General features: G+C 35.3%; 2 protein-coding genes and 1 pseudogene across 3 annotated transcripts; 2 read left to right on the forward strand and 1 right to left on the reverse strand.

Annotated features, from left to right (window-relative positions):
- The first annotated feature begins 515 nt into the window (after positions 1-515).
- On the forward strand, positions 516-9260 carry LOC146926303 (disease resistance protein RPV1-like). 2 transcript variants are annotated; one of them, XR_015034088.1, is made up of 7 exons: positions 516-1245; positions 2402-3506; positions 3761-4036; positions 4539-5357; positions 7587-8150; positions 8563-8714; positions 8997-9260. XR_015034088.1 is itself a non-coding variant. In XM_085758696.1 (6 exons), exons 1-5 carry the CDS (start codon positions 623-625, stop codon positions 8121-8123), a joined length of 3360 nt encoding a protein of 1119 aa, XP_085614822.1. In that variant the 5' UTR covers positions 533-622; the 3' UTR covers positions 8124-8150; positions 8997-9260. The 2 variants fall into 2 exon arrangements, 1 of the variants encoding a protein (XP_085614822.1); XM_085758696.1 differs by lacking the exon at positions 8563-8714 and having other exon boundaries at positions 533-1245.
- A 953-nt stretch (positions 9261-10213) lies between these two features.
- LOC146926304 (secreted RxLR effector protein 161 pseudogene) lies at positions 10214-10888 on the reverse strand (annotated as a pseudogene).
- A 5244-nt stretch (positions 10889-16132) lies between these two features.
- On the forward strand, positions 16133-17753 carry LOC146926305 (uncharacterized). The gene is made up of 2 exons (XM_085706881.1): positions 16133-17632; positions 17745-17753. The coding sequence occupies exons 1-2, from the start codon at positions 16133-16135 to the stop codon at positions 17751-17753; spliced, it is 1509 nt and encodes a 502-aa protein (XP_085563007.1).
- The last annotated feature ends 928 nt before the right edge of the window (positions 17754-18681 follow it).

Genomic DNA, 18681 nt, shown 5'->3' on the forward strand with positions numbered 1-18681 from the left:
AGAGAGAGAGAGAGAGAGAAGGTGTGTGTCACAATGAAGATAGAGAGAAAGGATGTGTGATATGATGAAGATGAAAATCATGACAGACATATTGACTATATAGAGGGGGAAAAACCTAAGTAAAAGTTAAAAGGATGACATGTATGCTCAAATTTGATTGGTTGCTAATTTTAATCATGAATCATGATTGGCTGATAATTTAAATCATGAATCATGGTCAATTTTTATTGGTTGATAATACAAAACATATTCATGATAAGGCTATTAAAATGTTTATAATTTCCATTTTGCTTTTTAATAAATTAATTGAAATAAATTAAATTTGTGTGAGTGATGCAAATGACATAAATAAAATGTGAGTAAATATATGGTGATTTGAATCTTTGATCAAGCAATTAATGAGATGAAGCAAGAAGGAGTGCCAAGTGTACTTTTGAAAAAAAATAAGGCAAATATATATAATAGAGATTAAAATTAAATTAAAAACTGAATCCTTCCATTTTCCCACGTTTTTGTCCCTCTGGAATCTGGATCTCAAATCTCACCGAAGTCAACTGAAGAGTATTTCCTTCCGAAAATTCTTGCTCCCTCCACTGTCCCTGAAAACTCATATCACCCATCCATGTCTTTGAGTTATGATTTTAATGTTGATGACTATTTAAATTTGCCAGATGATAGTCCCGATGACAGTAGAATTAGAAAGTATGATGTGTTCTTGAGTTTCCGAGGGGAAGATACTCGTACGTCTTTCACTTCACATCTATTTGCATCTCTTCAAAACGCCGGAATTATCGTTTTCAAGGATGATCACTCCCTTGTGAGGGGAGATCACATATCAGAATCATTACTGCAAGCAATCCAAGAATCTAGAATTTCTGTTATTGTATTCTCCAAAAACTACGCTGATTCACGATGGTGTCTTCAAGAGTTGATGAAAATTATGGAGTGTCACAGAACCACGGGACAGATGCTACTGCCTGTGTTCTACGATGTACATCCCTCTGAAGTTCGTCATCAAACAGGTGAGTTTGGTAAAGCTTTTCAAAATCTATCGAATAGAATTTTAAAGGTGGGTGAATTCATGGAGCCAAAATGGAGAAATACGCTTGAGGAAGAGGAATCGATGGTGTTTGAGTGGGGAAGTAATTTTTTATGGGAAGATGGGAACAAAGACATGGTACTAAAGTGGAAAGATGCCCTACATGAGGCGGCTGGCCTTGCTGGATTTCTTGTCCTAAATTCCAGGTTACCTACTTCTTCTCTGCATTTTAACATTTTTTTATTATTGTGTTTTTATTAAGTGTTTACTGTTGGAACCGCCATGTCTCCGGTGGCGGTTGTGTGTTTGGTTTTAAACGAGTCTGGCTTCAATCGAGTTCAGATTCATGGAGATTCGTTCATATCCGCCTCTTGTCCTTCTGGGTTCTTCACCGGACAAACAAGTTTGGGTTTCTTTTGTGAGTTTTGTTGGTTTTGTCCCAACCGGAACTGTTTTCTCTCGCAGTTGCTGGTGGTTGTTTCAGATTGGGTTGTGTTTTGCTTAAATCGGTCAGAGTGGTTCTTTGGCGGACTGTTTTGGCGATCGAGTATCAAATTAGATATATTCTTCCGGCAGTTCTCTTCCCAGTATTCGTATTCTGTAACTTTTTTTTTATTATAATCTATCCTGGATATGCAGGTCATGATTCATATGCATCCCTTTTGTTGAAAAAAAAAATAATATATATTGTTTGAACTAATTTATCCGTGTTTATCAATTTAAACACTAGTGAGACTATTTGAAAGAACTTATAGAAACAACCTAATACATGTTTATAAAGGGTTTTCTACTATTTTCAGAAGCTCTCAAAAGGTAGCTTAAGAAAACAACAATTTGACTTTATTTTCTGTTATTTAAGTCTTAAGCTGCTATCATGTTCGTTCAATAAAAACCCTTTTGACCATTTCTTAGAGTTTTTTTCTTTCTTTCTTCTAACGTGTCCTCATTTTTGCATATATACACTCTTCTGCATGTGGTAGAATCATTTCTTGTATGCTTAAGATGCAACATAATAGAGAACCCTGACTTTTTTACTTAAATCTTCTCTTTCTTAACATGTTGTCAACGTACTAAATGATATGATAATTGATATTCAACCTTACTTAAATCTTCTCTTTCTTAACATGTTGTCAACGTACTAAATGATATGATAATTGATATTCAACCTAAACGTGCAAACACAACATCCAACAATAATTTGCTTTTGCCATTAAAAAAAAGCCTATAATTGTTTTTTAATCAAATGTTCACTCTACTTTAGACACATACATACATAGGTAATTACTAATATGTAAACACATAGATATCCATATATGTATGGACATGAAAATGTAAATGTACCAACTTTGTTTTTCTTTATAGGAATGAAAGTGAGGTTATCAAGGATATTGTTGAAAATGTTACACATTTTCTTGACAAGATGGACTTATTCATTGCTGATAATCCGGTGGGAATCGAATCTCGAGTGCAAGAAATCATTCAACTTCTAGACACTCAACAATCAAATGATGTTCTACTCATAGGGATGTGGGGAATGGGTGGAATCGGCAAAACCACCATTGCAAAGGCCATTTATAATAAAATTGGCCGCAATTTTGAAGGTAGGAGCTTTCTTGCAAATATTAGGGAGGTTTGGGAGCAAGTTTCTGGACAAGTCTATTTACAAGAACAACTTATGTATGATATTTTCAAAGAAACCACAACCAAGATACAAAACATTGAATCGGGAAAATCTATATTGAAGGAAAGACTATGTCATAAAAGAGTACTTCTTGTACTTGACGATGTGAATAAATTGGACCAACTAAATGCTTTGTGTGGAAGTTGTAAATGGTTTGCTCCAGGGAGTAGAATAATCATTACAACTAGGGATAAGCATGTACTGAGGAGGGATAGAGTTGACAAAACATACTCAATGAAAGAAATGGATGAAAGTGAATCTCTTGAGCTTTTTAGTTTGCATGCATTCAAGCAAACGAGTCCCGCGGTAGATTTTTCTGAAATTTCCAGAAATTTAGTTATGTATTCTGGGGGATTGCCGCTAGCTCTTGAAGTCATCGGGTCCTATTTGTTTGATAGGGAGATATTAGAGTGGATTTCTGTATTGGAGAAACTCAAATTAATTCCTAATGATCAAGTACATAAGAAGTTAAAAATAAGCTATGATGGTTTAAATGATGATACAGAGAAATCAATATTCCTTGACATAGCTTGTTTCTTTATTGGGATGGACCGAAATGATGTTATTCTTATATTAAATGGCTGTGGATTTTTCGCAGAAATTGGAATAAGTGTCCTTGTTGAGAGAAGCCTTGTAACGGTCGATGATAAGAACAAGCTTGGCATGCATGATTTGCTGCGAGATATGGGAAGAGAAATCATTCGTGAGAAATCACCAAATGAGCCTGAGGAACGTAGTAGGTTGTGGTTTCATGAGGATGTGCTTGATGTATTGTCAGAACATATTGTAAGAACTTCTTATACTTTGTTTTAAATTTGTTTTTGGTTAAATAAGAAAATCTAGATTTAAAATATCTCAAACTTTAAAAGCAAATTACGTTTGTGCTGTTGTTAGCACAAAAGCTTTAAATATTAGTTTGGTTATGTATCATCTTGTGCTTCCTTGCTCCTAGTAACAAATGATAGGTATTATTACAAGTTTTTTTTTTTTTTTTAATCTCTATATAGCTTGTTTAACTTTTGGTCATTTATATTTCACAGGGAACAAAAGCTGTTGAGGGTTTGACATTGAAGTTGCCAAGTCGTAGTGCACAACGTTTTAGTACCAAAGCATTTAAAAACATGAAGAAACTCAGATTGCTTGAACTTTCTGGCACACAACTTGATGGTGATTTTAAATATCTTTCAAAAAAATTGAGATGGCTGCACTGGAATGGATTTCCTTTAGAATGCATACCATCAACCTTCCACCAAAGAAGTATAGTTTCCATTGAGTTAGAAAACAGCAATGTTAGGTTTGTGTGGAATAAGATTCAGGTATTAATTTTTTAGTTGTTTACACTTATCATCTTTATGAATGCTATTTAAGTGTTGGCAATAGTAATAGAAGGGTTGGCGTCCTAGTTATCATATCCAGTGGATTAAAAAAATATTATTTGGACAACCTAATTTTTTGTCTTTAAAGAGAGAAGAAAAAAGGACAAAGCAGGTGGTAACTATAAATTTAAAGAGCTTGATTATATTACATAAGATCCACCATAGCCATAGCTATGAATTTAGTTGCAATTTGTATAAGTATAAACAAAATCCACATAATAGTCCAGAGGAGATAATAAGAAAGGAGAGGATTGCAATCTTTAGTTTGATTTCAAAAGGTTTCATTTTAAATTTCAAACCTATCTATGATCTCAAATTTTAAAATTCACAGGAAAATGCTTTTAAATGGAATATTTTGAAAAACCAACATATGTTGTAATTACTTTTGTTTATCTTTTTATGCTTTATCCTAAAGTTGTCTATAATATTTATGTTCTTGCAGATGATGGAGCAGTTGAAAATTCTCAATCTTAGTCATTCTCATTATCTGACACAGACCCCTGACTTCTCATATCTGCCTAATCTTGAAAAGCTAATACTCAAAGATTGTCCGAGACTGTCTGAGGTTTCCCAAAGTATTGGACATCTCAAGAAAGTTCTTTTGATTAATTTGAAAGATTGTATTAGCCTTCATAACCTTCCAAGAAACATCTATACGTTGAAATCTCTGAAAACTCTCATTCTTTCGGGATGTTTAATGATTGACAAGTTGGAACAAATGGAATCTTTAACCACTCTGATTGCAAATAACACTGGTATAACAAAAGTACCCTTTTCAGTAGTAAGGTCAAAAAGCATTGGGTTTATATCTTTGTGTGGATATGAAGGATTCTCCCGTGATGTGTTTCCTTCTATCATTTCGTCTTGGATGTCACCAACAAATAATGTCCCACCCGTTGTTCGAACAGCTGTTGGAATGTCATCCCATGTTTGTTTGAATGTATCAAATAGTGTTTCCCAAGATCTATCATCTGTTTTCAATGATCTTCCTAAGCTTCAGTGCCTTTGGTTGGAGTGTGGATCAGAACTTCAACTTTCACAAGACACAACAAGAATTTTGAATGCATTAAGTTCGACGAACTCTAACGAATTGGAATCAACTGCAACTTCAACACAAGTATCAGATGTGAAGAATTCTTCATTAATTGAATGTCGCGGTCAAGTGCAAGATTCAGCAGCAGAAAATTCCATGAAATCTCTTCTAATTCAAATGGGAACGAGTTGTCTAATCTCCAATATTCTCAAAGAGAGGATCCTACAGGTTTCACTCATTCTCTTGCATGTATCTAGTAGTTTTTCTTTTTTTTTTTAAACAATAGTAGTAGAGAGACATTTTTATAAAACCAGGTAAGTGTTTTAATGTCTAAAAGATATTTTTCATACAGTCTTCACAAATTTTTATTTTAGTCACTGATTTCTTAAATTACATTTGTAAAAAATGGTGAAAAATAGTGACTTCAAATAGTGAAAAATGATTGTTTGGTCCAAATAGAAAGGTGTATAATTGCTAATTTACACCTTAATGTTTTAGGTGGGTGTAAATTAGCAGTCCACACACATATAATATAGACACATTAGTCAAATTTTAAATTTATAATAAGTTTTACATTGATCTTTATTTAAACTAACAAATAAGACCTTTAATAACTAGTGCATGCGCATTAAGGATTAATTCATCAATGCATATAATATCTTCAATGTTGGATTTACAAATTTCTATAAAAATGTATAAATAAGGATAATATTTTAACTCTTGAAATTAGTATCAGATCATCAATATGTCCCTTGAGAACAAGTAATCCATGAATCTTAAACTTTATGTAGCTAGCATGTAGAGTTGTGATAATTTAGCGACAATTGGTTTGGTTCCAGATATGACTTATACTAAAAAAATATGACGGCATTTGATTCATCTAGTTGAACCCTGTAATAGGATAATGCTTAGTTGTTGTAGCACGTAGAGTTGTGACATCATTTGTTTCAATTTTGTTTTATGAAAAATAGTTGCAATCTTCTGAGTGCACATCTTAGTGACAGGGGCGGAGCCAGCTGGGCTTGAGGATGTGCACCTGCACATCCTAGAATTTTCCATTTTGTGCCTATTAATATGTTGATATTGCTATTTGCACACCCTCAGTTTTTCCTTTTGCACCTGCCAAACACTCTAGAAGACTAACCAGCAGACTGTTATACAACATATTTCCTATTGCTATTTGCACTGCCTTAGTTTAATTGAATTTTGATTATTAGGTGTTGTTATTTAATTCGGTAGGATCATAAATGCGAAAAACATATGTGTCTAAGCATTTTGCAAGTAAATTATATATTGTATACTAAAAAAAAAATTTCTTCTCTAACTTCTTGTCCTTTTCTTTTGGACAATTCTTTTTTGTTTGTCCATAAAGACTATGATTATGATTAATTGTATATAATTTAAATTAAATAACATTATTATTTCAAATTCCTAGTGATAATTACTTGAATTTATAATTTGTCAAAAATAATAAGCTATACAAATTAATGCAATTATTTGGGTAAAAGTAACAGAAGTGTGAATTTATGTGTATAATTTTATGATGAACATTTTTATTTGTAAAAATCTTTGAAAATCTTGATTTTACTTAAATAATATATATATAAAATTACATAGAAATGAAGGACAAACTGACAACAAGTTGCATTGTTAATCCGTTTTAGATGGAAAAATTATAATTATAATTATAATTAATGAGTTAAAAAAAATTGTACCTCCTGACTCAGAGTCTTGGATACGTCACTGCTTAGTGAGTGGTACAATTTGTTAGTTTCACGACATTAGTATCAAGCGTAATGCTACCATAAAAATCTTTGCAATTCTTTTTCCAACACTCTTTTCTAATTTTCTAAATGATATGGGTTTCATCTCATCAATTCATTTGGAATCCATTCCAAAAATGGTGCGACATATACATAGTTTCACTTTTATTTGGTTGATATGGTTGGTTGATGCTGCACGTCTTCTGTTTTAAGAACCCAAAAAGAGATTTCTATTTGTAATGTTTGGTGGCCATCTAAACACTTTATTAACACCTTGAGAGAGAAAGAAATAAAAAGAGTGATGTGATGAGTAATTCTTAGTTGGTCACATGACCACATGGTCACAACCAACCAATAACTGACACTTCATCACATTTAAAGAGAGGAGAGAGAGGAAATGGAAAGTGTGAAAGAAGAAAAAAAAACATTAGAGAGAGTGACCAAATCCAATTTCTTGGACCTGTGACCACCCAAGAATATCTCTGATGTGATAGATTTGATAGGTTGGTTATGTTAGAAATCGAGGTGTTGAATTAGTGTTTGAAAAATTAGGGTGTTCAAATATCATTGTTGTAATTTTTTATTTATAAAATTGTGAATAATTATCTTACGAGGAATATTATATATTTAATTTTTTAATAAAATGATTGTGATATTAATATATTGTTAATAAATTTTTTTCCACTTTTTGCAGAATTTGACTGTCGATGGGCGTGATAGTTTTTTGCTCCCCGATGATGATTACCCAAATTGGTTAAGTTTCAACTCCAAAGGTTATTCTGTAATTTTTGAAGTCCCTCAAGTGGAAGGACGTAGCTTGACGACAGTGATGTGCATTGTCTATTCTTCAAACCAATATGACACAACATCAGATGGCCTTGAAAATGTGTTGTTGATAAATCACACAAAGACCACCATTCAACTCTATAAGAGAGAGGCGTTATCCTCCTTCGAAAATGAGGAGTGGCAGAGAGTGATATCAAATTTGGAACCTGGTGACAAAGTCGAGATTGTTGTTGTGTTCGGGAACAGTTTCATTGTGATGAGGACCACAATTTATCTCATATATGATGAACCAATCAATGAAAAATTTGAGCAATGTCATGTACCAGATGAAAACGTTATTGTTGAAAGTAGTGATGAAAATGAATGCGCTGCCAAGAGGATCTCTCTTCAAGTAGATCCCGCAGGTGATTTAAAACAAAAACAGAAAAGAAGAAAACTCGACTGAAGATGAAAGATGTGAAATACTTGCCAGGTACTCCCTCCGTTCCTTTATAATTGTCACTTTTGCATAATTTTTTTGTTTCTATCTAACTGTCGTTTTCAAAGTTCAAAGCATCATTAAATGTGGCTTTACCTATATTACCCCTATATATTTATTGCAGAGAGAGAAATGTATGAAATGAAGTATTAAATGATTAAGGTTATTATGGGAAAAAGATAAATTGTTGTACCAAAAGTAGTAAAAGTATTTGTTGTCTTGGTTTGTGTAAAAAGTCAAAATGTGACAATTAAAAAGAAACAAAGGGAGTAAAATTCAATTTGAGTTTATTTTTGACCGGTGTGTCGTAATGGCATTCAAAATCGCCATTCTATTCCTTTCTAATTTTGATTGGTGAAAATTTGTTTTGCTTGCTGGTGTAAGGGATTTCTTTTTCTTGTGGTAGTGGTAGGTTCCAGAACTGTTTAGGAGAGACCTGTGCCCTTATGGTTGAGGATGCATTGGTGGGCATCTTGCTAGCCGCACACATTGTTTCGCTCAACTCCTACCCTACTGCAGCTGGACTGTATTTGTGGGCTGGAAGTTTTTCCAGTCTTGGTAATGCACTTTTATATTAAGTTTTTTTTATTTAATTTTAACTTTCTTCTGGTGAGCCATTGCTCAGCTTGTACCCTTGTTTTTGTTAAAACCTTTCTTATAGTTGGACACAAATCTATCAAGCTCATAAAGATTCTTCGCATGCACAATATTGATGTCAACTTCATTTTCTTAATGATTTGTGTAGTTGCTTCTAGATTCTCCTAAGAATGAAGATTTTATTATGCCAAGTTTTTGGCTTTCCTAATAAGTGATTTTATTCAACCTTCAATTTTCTTTCAGGTTCCAAATCAATAAACTGTGAGAGAGACTGGAATTGGACATGTGAAAGAACACATTCATAATGGAACGAAGGAAAATCATAGAAACTCTTACGCTAACACTTTATTGGATGAAGTTCATGTAGGTCTCACCACTTTATTGTTATTCAAAATGTGATTTGTTATGTTATCCATGCACTTCTATTGTAAAAATTATATTATTTTCTCTTTATTAGAGAAATGGACTCAGCTAGCAATTGAGTTATAATCTACAACTTGTTACTCAGATAGTTACTTACTTGCTCCTATAAATAAGTTCATCATCAAGCTCTCAAGCTTTCTTTCTCTTCCCTCATCATCTTATTCACATTGTTTAGCTTGGAGAAAGATTTACAGACATGTGGTTTAAAATACACAACTCTATGAAGTCATCTATCTGTCTGTTACATTATGCATATTCATTCCCAAATCAAGTACCAAGAGAGCCCAAGACAGATGCAGTGCAGCACTGGTAAAGAGTGCCTGATTATACAAGCTTATAATCGACTTATAGTTGGCTTATTTATTCTCACATCAGGTACCAAGATTACCTCATTTATGAATTTTATTCTATTAATTAGTCTTTAGTTGGAACTTTAATGAAATAGTGAACTTGTATTGATTTATCATACAATCTAGTTACCTCATCACGTATAACACACTACGCAGGATGTATGCCTTACTAAAGAAACTCGTTATGTAGCTTCCCAGTCCCCATCTAGAATTCAAATTCCACCAAACTAAATTATGTAAACAATATTCCACCAAACTAAATTATGTAAACAATATGTCAGGTCAAGAGCATCAATGCCTGTTTGGATTGACTTATTTTTTTAGCTTATACAAATCAGCTTATGCTAATAAATAAGCTTTTATTTATTATTCATCACCTTGTCAAGGTAGTTTATGAAAAAACAACTTCTGAAAATACAACTTTCGTTAGTGGAAACTTATGAATTAACATAAAAACTTATTTATTTGCATAAATTATTTTTCATAAGCTCAAAGATAAGCCAATCCAAACAGACCCTAGCATAAAATCTGTGAAAACTGAATATATTTCAAAGTTCTGAATAATTTACAACCACTAATGTGTTTATATAGGCTAATGTAACTTGATGGGCAAGACTAATAAACTAATGGACCCAAAACAACTAATCACTAATAATAATTAAAATAAACTATTTACGACACTCCCCCTCAAGCTGGTGAATGAATATCAATCATTCCCAGCTTGAAAACAAAATTTTCAAAGTTATTGTTGTTCAGTCCCTTTGTTAGAAGATCTGCAAGGTTGCCTTGGGAAGAGACATACGGAGTGCAAATTAGACCACCGTCTAACTTTTCTTTGATAAAGTGTCTGTCAACTTCAATATGTTTGGTTCTGTCATGCTGCACCGAATTATGGGCTATGCTAATAGCAGATTTATTAACACAATAGAGCCTCATTGGTTCATCAATCTTTATCCTCAAGTCTTTCAAGATGCTTCTTAGCCATAGTAATTCACATATCCCCTGTGCCATTGCCCTGAACTCTGCTTCAGCACTAGATCTGGATACCACATTTTGTTTTTTACTTTTCCAAGTCACAAGGTTCCCACCCAGGAAAGTGCAATATCCTGTGGTCGATCTCCTATCCACAATTGACCCTGCATAGTCCGCATCAGTGTATGCTTCAAGTCTCACACTTCCATTCCTTTGGAACAAAATTCCTCTACATGGGGTTCCTTTCAAATATTGCACAATTCGAAGTGCAGCTTGTAAATGAATCTCCTTTGGTTGGTGCATGAATTGGCTGACTAAGCTTACAGCAAAAGCAACATCAGGTCTAGTATGTGAGAGGTATATAAGCTTGCCGACTAACCTTTGATACATTTCTTTATTAACTGCAAAGTGTTGATCTCGAACTCTTTGGCTAAGTGTTGGCCTAACAATTTTTGCTCATCTTCATCATCACCTATCACTATAATGTCATCCACATATACCAGCAACACTGTTACTCCCCCTGTTTCGGAATGTTTGACAAATAAAGTATGGTCTCCTTGGCTTTGTTTGAAGCTCAAACCTACCATAACTTTAGTGAATCTACCAAACCATGCACGTGGTGATTGTTTTAACCCATATAAAGCTTTTTTTTAACTTGCACACAGTGTTGGCAGTAGTATGTTCACCGTATCCAGGGGGCACATTCATGTAGATCTCCTCTTCAAGTTCTACATGAAGGAAGGCATTTTTCACATCAAATTGGTGTAAGTTCCAGTTGTAGTTAGCTGCTAAAGATAATATCACCCTGACAGTATTCATTTTTGCAACAGGAGCAAATGTCTCTGAGTAATCTACTCCATAAGTCTGAGTGAATCCTTTGGCTACCAATCTTGCCTTGTATCTCTCAATAGAACCATCAGCCTTGTATTTTACAGTGTATACCCATTTGCACCCTACAGGTCTCTTTCCATTTGGCAAAGGAACCAACTCCCCAGTATTGTTCTTATCAAGTGCCTCCATTTCCATGTCCATGGCTTGTTTCCATTTCCTGTCAGACAATGCCTCAGATAAAGAGGTAGGTATAATGGTAGTGTTTAGGTTGGTGAGGAAGGCTTTATAGGTAGGTGATAACTGTTCAAAGCATAGGTAGTTGGATAGAGGGTAGAGTGGCTTATTGGTACAAGTTCTAGGATCTTTTCTAAGGGCAACTGGAAGATGAAAGTCATCAGAATCTATTGGTGGTACTTCTCTGGATTTTCATTTCTTACGCTCTATTGGGCTGGGTTCTAGCTTCTCAGGTGTGGATGAGTTAGATTCTGGTTCATGTGCATGAGAAAATTCAGAAATTGAATCACAAGAATTTGAAGGGTCAGGCAAAGTTACCTCATGTAATGTCGGATTAGACTCTTGGATATGAGTAGATTCAGGAATGGTCTTTCTTCGTGCATAAGTCCTTATATTTTTCCCATATCTTACATCGGCTTCAACATTTACATGATTTTCAGAATCAACTTCAGTCTCAACATTGTCACCTCCAGTTTCAACTTCTGGTCCTAGATTAAGGTCAGGAAGTAAAAGAGACTCATCTTCCTTACATGAATTCTCCCCCTGAAGATGAGTTTTAACAAAGTAACTTTCTTGTTCATGGAAGATGACATCTCGAGAGACAAAGAATTTGTGAGATGGAGGATGATAACATTTGTAACCCTTTTGGGTGGAAGAATAACCTATAAAGACACATTTTAATGCTCTAGGATCAAGTTTCCCTCTACCATCACTATGGATATGAACAAACGACGTACACCCAAATATTCTAGGGGTGAGATTACTAGAGGTAGACAAATCAGGATAGAATGAGGATAAAACTTCCATAGGCGTTTTGGAGTCAAGAACACTAGAAGGTAAGCGGTTTATGAGATAAGATGCGGTTAAAACCGCCTCTGCCCAATATCTTTTGGGAATTTTATTTTGGAATAACATAGCACGAGTTTGATCCAACAAATGACCATTTTTTCTCTCAGCAATTCCATTTTGTTGGGGTATTTTAACACAGGAAGACTCATGAATTATGCCTTCTTTTTGACAGAAAGAATTTAAACCGTGAATAAAATAATCTTTGGCATTATCGGATCTAATTCGTTTAATGCTCACATCAAACTGATTTTTAATCATAGAGAAAAATTGAAAAAACACAGAACTAACTTCAGATTTTTGTTTAAGCAAATAAACCCAAGTAACCCGGGTGCAATCATCGATAAAAGTTACAAACCAACGAGCACCCGATATATTTGGTACATTAGAGGGACCCCACACATCTGTATGAACTAAATAAAACGGAAAAGTACTCATTTTATTACTGACTGAAAAAGGTACACGCTTGTGTTTAGCAAGTTCACACACCTCACATTGAGAACTCTCAACATCTAATGTTTTAAAGAATAAAGGAAATAACTGTTTAATGACTCTAAACGACGGATGACCCAGGCGATAGTGGTACAAGATAACCTTCTCCCTGTTGGTCTTTATTGATTCTGGAAAAAAAGAGTTGTTGCCAAGTAACTTTGGGCTTGAGTCTGAAGTAGATAAAATAGTCACAAGGAAGGGGGGGTTTGAATTGCGACCCTTTAAAAATTATCCTGAAACTTAAAAGTAATTCTCAAGTAGTTTACTTGAAATAGTTAAGTCAACTTTCTGAACTCAGAACGTTCTGATGTTCATACACAAAAACTGATTAACAAAGTAAATGTGTTGGTGTGTGTTGTGTATATTGAAATTAAAGAGTATAAGAAAGAGAGAAAGAGCACACAGAAATTTATAGAGGTTCACTCAATGTTGGCTAGTCCTCTCCTCTCAATCTTGTGAGAGTTTCCACTATGATGTTTGAGACAACCTCTCAAATCCTGCACCTTACAATCTTTGTTCACCTGAACAATTACAATTCTTTATTCTCTAAGCCTCAGCAGGCTTGCACCGTCTTGCTAAGTTAACCACTTAGACTTTTACAACCTTGCTCAAACTAACACTTTAGTACCCCTAAAGCTAGATGAGACTTTGTTACAATTTGTGTGGAGGTTGAATGTTTGTGAATCAAACAGAAGAGGAGGAAGAAGAAGTTATCTATAAAAGAGATAACAAAGATAATTGATTTACACTACAAAGAAGGTAGAAAGAGCCTTTAGTGATGATCAATTTAATTGCAAGAGCTTCAAACAAATTCAAGTTGTTTTCTTGTATGCTTTTTGCAATGGTGCAAGTAATGCTGAGCCTTTGAACTGTATTTATAGAGTCCTTGGACTCATATAGCCGTTGTAGGGTGTCCAATGTAACGCCCCATTTTTGTTCTAATATTTTAGTAGATGTGTGAGTATTTTTATATGATTTTATTTGTTATATCTATATGTGATTTTATGTGAAATATATGATTTATGTGGTTGTATATTATTTAAATGAATATGACTTTATTATTTGTGGAAATATTAGGAGAAATAAAAATAGGAGTAAAATATTAATATTTTGGTTAATGGGAGTTAGTTAGTAATTATGTTAGTTTAAGGGAGTTAAGAAAAATAAAGGAGAGGTTATGTTTATTGGGAAATAGAATAGAGAGAAGGCAGAAACATTTTTCACGTACAAAAGAAAACATAAGCTTTTGGGAGAAGAAGGGAAAACCTAGAAGAGGCAAAGAGAAGAGGAGGAACAATTCTGTAAGCTTTTGATTCATCTAAACTAAGGTAAGGGTGGGATTCCTTTCAATAATCTTGATATGTAATTATGGTAATTGGTGAATTGTCGTTCTTGAGGTTAGGGTTAGAGAAGTTATGTTAGATGATGAATTATGATGAGACTTGTTGTTGAATTGCATGATTATATGTTGTTTTATCCCCTATGTTGTCTAATAAACCTGTAAACATGTTTCTAATTCATTTTGGGTGATTAGGGGATCAAAAATTGGGTTTTGGGGTGAAAAATGGTGCAAAAATCGTAACAGTCTGTGCCAAATCGTGCTCCGATTATTTACGAATGAAAATGCAAATTTTGACCCAGAAAATCGTACTCCGATTCCAAATCGTACTCCGATTTGACAGCTTTCCCTGTTTCGCGTTCTTGCGTCTCTTTTTACCCATTTCTGTTTTGAATTAGCTTTCGGTGTAAACATAAAAGTTGTAGATAATTGAGTTAGCTTTCTAATGGCCTTGGTTTGGAGTGGAAAAGATTTGTAGATTTTGAGTTATGATAAAAATAGTCAAAGTGGGTCTTTAGAAAACTTTAAGAAAACTTAGCAAAACTAATCCCAAGTTAGTCCAAAAACTTATGGTTGTTTTCTCAACTTCAAACTTAAGTGTTAGGGATTTGGTTGAGGTGTTTTATGGATATTTGACTTATGTTCTATTGATCAAAACTTAATTGCTTTTGGGGGATGTTTTAGACTTTGAGATGAATATAATTGATTTATACATATGCTATGTTGTTGATTTCCGTTGTTGACGTTGTTGTATCATCTAATGTTGAAGTTGGGGAGTGTGTCATAATTGTTGTAGGCACATATGTTGTTGTTGTAGTCGTTGTTGAAGTTGTATGTTGATATACACAAGTCGAGTCCATATGCATACTCATGTTCTGTTGGGGGCTTATGCCCTGGAATGTTTATCATTCAAATTGTTGGGGGCTTATGCCCTGGAATGTTTATCATTCACCTGTTGGGGGCTTATGCCCTGGGATGCTTTAACCATCCAAATCGTTGGGGGCTTATGCCCTGGAATGCTTAGCATTCAACGCGCGTAGATTGGTACCACATGCATGATGCATTAGTTGTTGTCGTTGTTGCATTGTCGAGTTGTTGTTGTTGTCGTCGCAATGTCGAGTTGTCGGTGTCGTTGTGGATAACGTTGTTGTTGTTGTTGTTGTACCTTGTTGCTGAAAATAATTATGTCGTTGCTTATGTGTTTATTTAAATACATTATTAATGATGTCTGTTGTGATATGCTTTGTTGTTTTCATTAATTTGATGAATTATATATTATTATTATTGGATAAGATTCTCACCCCTTCTGCGTATATGTTGCCTCGACCGTGGGTAATGTGCAGGTACTGATGACTTGTAGGTTTGGTCGGCTCAAGTGTCTAGGGCTCTGATACATACTAGGATGGGGAAATCGTTGCGAATGTCTTCTCATTTCTTTTATGTATCACATATTTTGGAAAAGACTTGCTATTAGAGTTTATCGTTGTTGAAAATAAAGTTGAATTATGTTGGGGCCTTTGTGCCAAGATCTTCATTGATGTTGAATTTTGGTTGAAATTATATTTTTAAAGAATTATTCCGCTGCAGTATATTAAGATTCTTTATGTTGGCCTTAAATAAATAGATATTTTCTATTTATGAATTTTTGAAAAGTAGTGTGACACTCCGTTGTGTGATTACTCTGATTATTATAATTAATATTACGTTGTTGGGAGAACGGGGTGTTACAATTGGTATCAGAGCTGGTCGGTCCGTCCGGCCAATTAGTAGAGTCGTGTCGAGCCATGTAGAGTTGTTTGACAATTTATATTGTCTTAGTTGTGCTGATTTTTGTTGTTATGTAGAGTTGAGACCTGGAGGCTGCGAATATTATCTGTTACAAGAGAAATAGAATGGCTGGAAGGAACGATACTGCGATGGCTGCTGCGTTGGAAGCTGTAGCCCAAGCTATAGGACAACAACAGAATGTTGGTGCTGGTGTTAATGCTGATGTAAGAATGTTGGAGGCCTTTCTGAGGAATCATCCTCCTACTTTCAAAGGAAGGTACGACCCTGATGGAGCACAGACATGGCTCAAAGAAGTTGAAAGAGTTTTCAGGGTTATGCAATGTACTGATGACCAGAAGGTACGTTTTTGTACGCACATGCTAGCTGAGGAAGCTGATGACTGGTGGGTGAGTCTCTTACCTGAATTAGAGCAAGGTGATGCAGTTGTGACTTGGGCTGTGTTTAGAAGGGAGTTCTTAAACAGATATTTCCCTGAGGATGTTCGCGGAAGGAAAGAGATTGAGTTCTTTGAGCTGAAGCAAGGAAACATGTCGGTGACAGAGTATGCAGCCAAGTTTGTGGAGCTGGCTCAGTTCTATCCACACTATACTGGAGATAATGCTGAGTTTTCCAAGTGCATAAAGTTTGAGAATGGTTTGCGTGCTGATATTAAGCGAGCCATTGGTTACCAGCAGATCCGTGACTTTTCTGCTTTGGTGAGCAGATGCAGAATCTATGAAGATGATACCAAAGCTCACTACAAGGTGATGAGTGACCGTAGGGGTAAGGGACAGCAGAGTCGTCCGAAGCCTTACAGTGCCCCTGCTGACAAGGGCAAACAGAGGATGCCTGAGGAAAGGAGACCCAAAGGGAGAAATGTTCAGGCTGAGATAGTTTGTTACAAGTGTGGTGAGAAAGGCCACAAGAGTAATGCATGTACTCAACAGGATGAGAAGAAGTGTTACCGTTGTGGCAAGAAGGGGCATACGATGGCTGAGTGCAAGCGTGGTGACATGGTTTGCATCAATTGTGATGAAGAGGGTCATCTTAGTTCTCAGTGTAAGAATCCTAAGAAGACTCAGACTAGTGGAAAGGTGTTTGCATTGGCCGGTACACAAACGGCTAATGAAGATCGACTTATCAGAGGTACTTGTTTCTTTAATGGTACTCCTTTAATTGCTATTATTGATACTGGTGCTACACATTGTTTCATTGCTGTTGATTGTGCAAATAAGTTGGGTTTAGTTATGTCAAGTATGCCTGTGGAAATGGTTGTTGAAACTCCAGCTAAGGGTTCAGTAACCACTTCTTTTGTTTGTCAGAGTTGTCCTATATCCATGTATGATAGGGATTTTGAAGTTGATCTTGTATGTTTGCCGTTGACGGGTATGGATGTGATTCTTGGTATGAACTGGTTAGAATACAACCACGTGCATATTAATTGTTTTAGAAAGACGGTGTACTTTTCTTCTGCTGAAGAAGAGAGTGGAGCAGAATTTTTATCTACCAAGCAGCTGAAGCGATTAGAGCATGATGGAAACTTAATGTTTTCCCTGATGGCGTATTTGTCTGTAGAGAGTCAGTCGATAATTGATAGATTGCCCGTTGTGAATGAATTTCCTGAAGTTTTTCCTGATGAGATTCCAGATGTACCACCAGAGAGGGAGGTTGAATTTTCGATCGATCTTGTGCCGGGTACGAAGCCTGTGTCGATGGCTCCTTACCGTATGTCAGCAGTTGAGTTAGCAGAGTTGAAGAAACAGTTAGAAGACTTGCTTGATAAGAAGTTTATAAGACCAAGTGTGTCACCTTGGGGAGCACCTGTGTTGCTAGTTAAGAAGAAGGATGGTAGCATGAGATTGTGCATAGATTACCGTCAGCTGAATAAAGTGACGATAAAGAATAGGTATCCACTTCCGAGAATTGACGACTTGATGGATCAATTAGTGGGTGCTCGCGTGTTTAGTAAAATTGATTTGAGGTCAGGTTACCATCAGATTATGGTGAAGGATGAAGATATGCAGAAGACGGCCTTTAGGACACGGTATGGACACTATGAATATAAAGTGATGCCTTTCGGTGTTACTAATGCGTCGGGTGTGTTCATGGAGTATATGAACAGAATTTTTCATGCTTTTCTGGATAAGTTTGTTGTTGTATTTATTGATGATATTTTGATTTATTCTAAGAATGAAGAAGAGCATGCAGAACATTTGAAGATTGTCTTACAGGTGCTGAAAGAAAAGAAGTTGTATGCAAAACTATCAAAGTGCGAGTTCTGGTTAAGTGAAGTAAGTTTCCTTGGCCATATTATTTCTGGTAGTGGTATTGCTGTAGACCCGTCGAAGGTTGAAGCGGTATCACAGTGGGAGACTCCTCAGTCAGTTACGGAGATTAGAAGTTTTCTTGGTTTGGCTGGTTATTACAGAAGATTTATCGAAGGATTTTCGAAGTTGGCACTTCCATTGACTCAGTTGACCTGTAAAGGTAAAGCTTTTGTGTGGGATGCTCAGTGTGAGAATAACTTCAATGAGTTGAAGCGAAGATTGACGATGGCTCCAATTTTAATTTTGCCAGAGCCAGATAAACCTTTTGTTGTATATTGTGATGCGTCCAAGTTGGGCTTAGGTGGTGTGCTTATGCAAGATGGTAAGGTAGTGGCTTATGCTTCTAG

This window comes from Medicago sativa, chromosome 4 (assembly GCF_051527215.1).
Source record: "Medicago sativa cultivar Bolivia chromosome 4, Bolivia_mono, whole genome shotgun sequence".
Lineage (NCBI taxonomy): Eukaryota > Viridiplantae > Streptophyta > Magnoliopsida > Fabales > Fabaceae > Medicago > Medicago sativa.

Excerpts from the sequence above, each read along its gene's own strand:
- LOC146926305 (XM_085706881.1), top strand. The coding sequence starts at position 16,133 with ATGGCTGGAAGGAACGATACTGCGATGGCTGCTGCGTTGGAAGCTGTA.
- LOC146926303 (XM_085758696.1), top strand. The coding sequence starts at position 623 with ATGTCTTTGAGTTATGATTTTAATGTTGATGACTATTTAAATTTGCCA. Across the intron at positions 3,507-3,760 it reads ATGTATTGTCAGAACATATT|GGAACAAAAGCTGTTGAGGG; the intron begins GTAAGAACTTCT and ends TATATTTCACAG. Across the intron at positions 4,037-4,538 it reads TTGTGTGGAATAAGATTCAG|ATGATGGAGCAGTTGAAAAT; the intron begins GTATTAATTTTT and ends ATGTTCTTGCAG.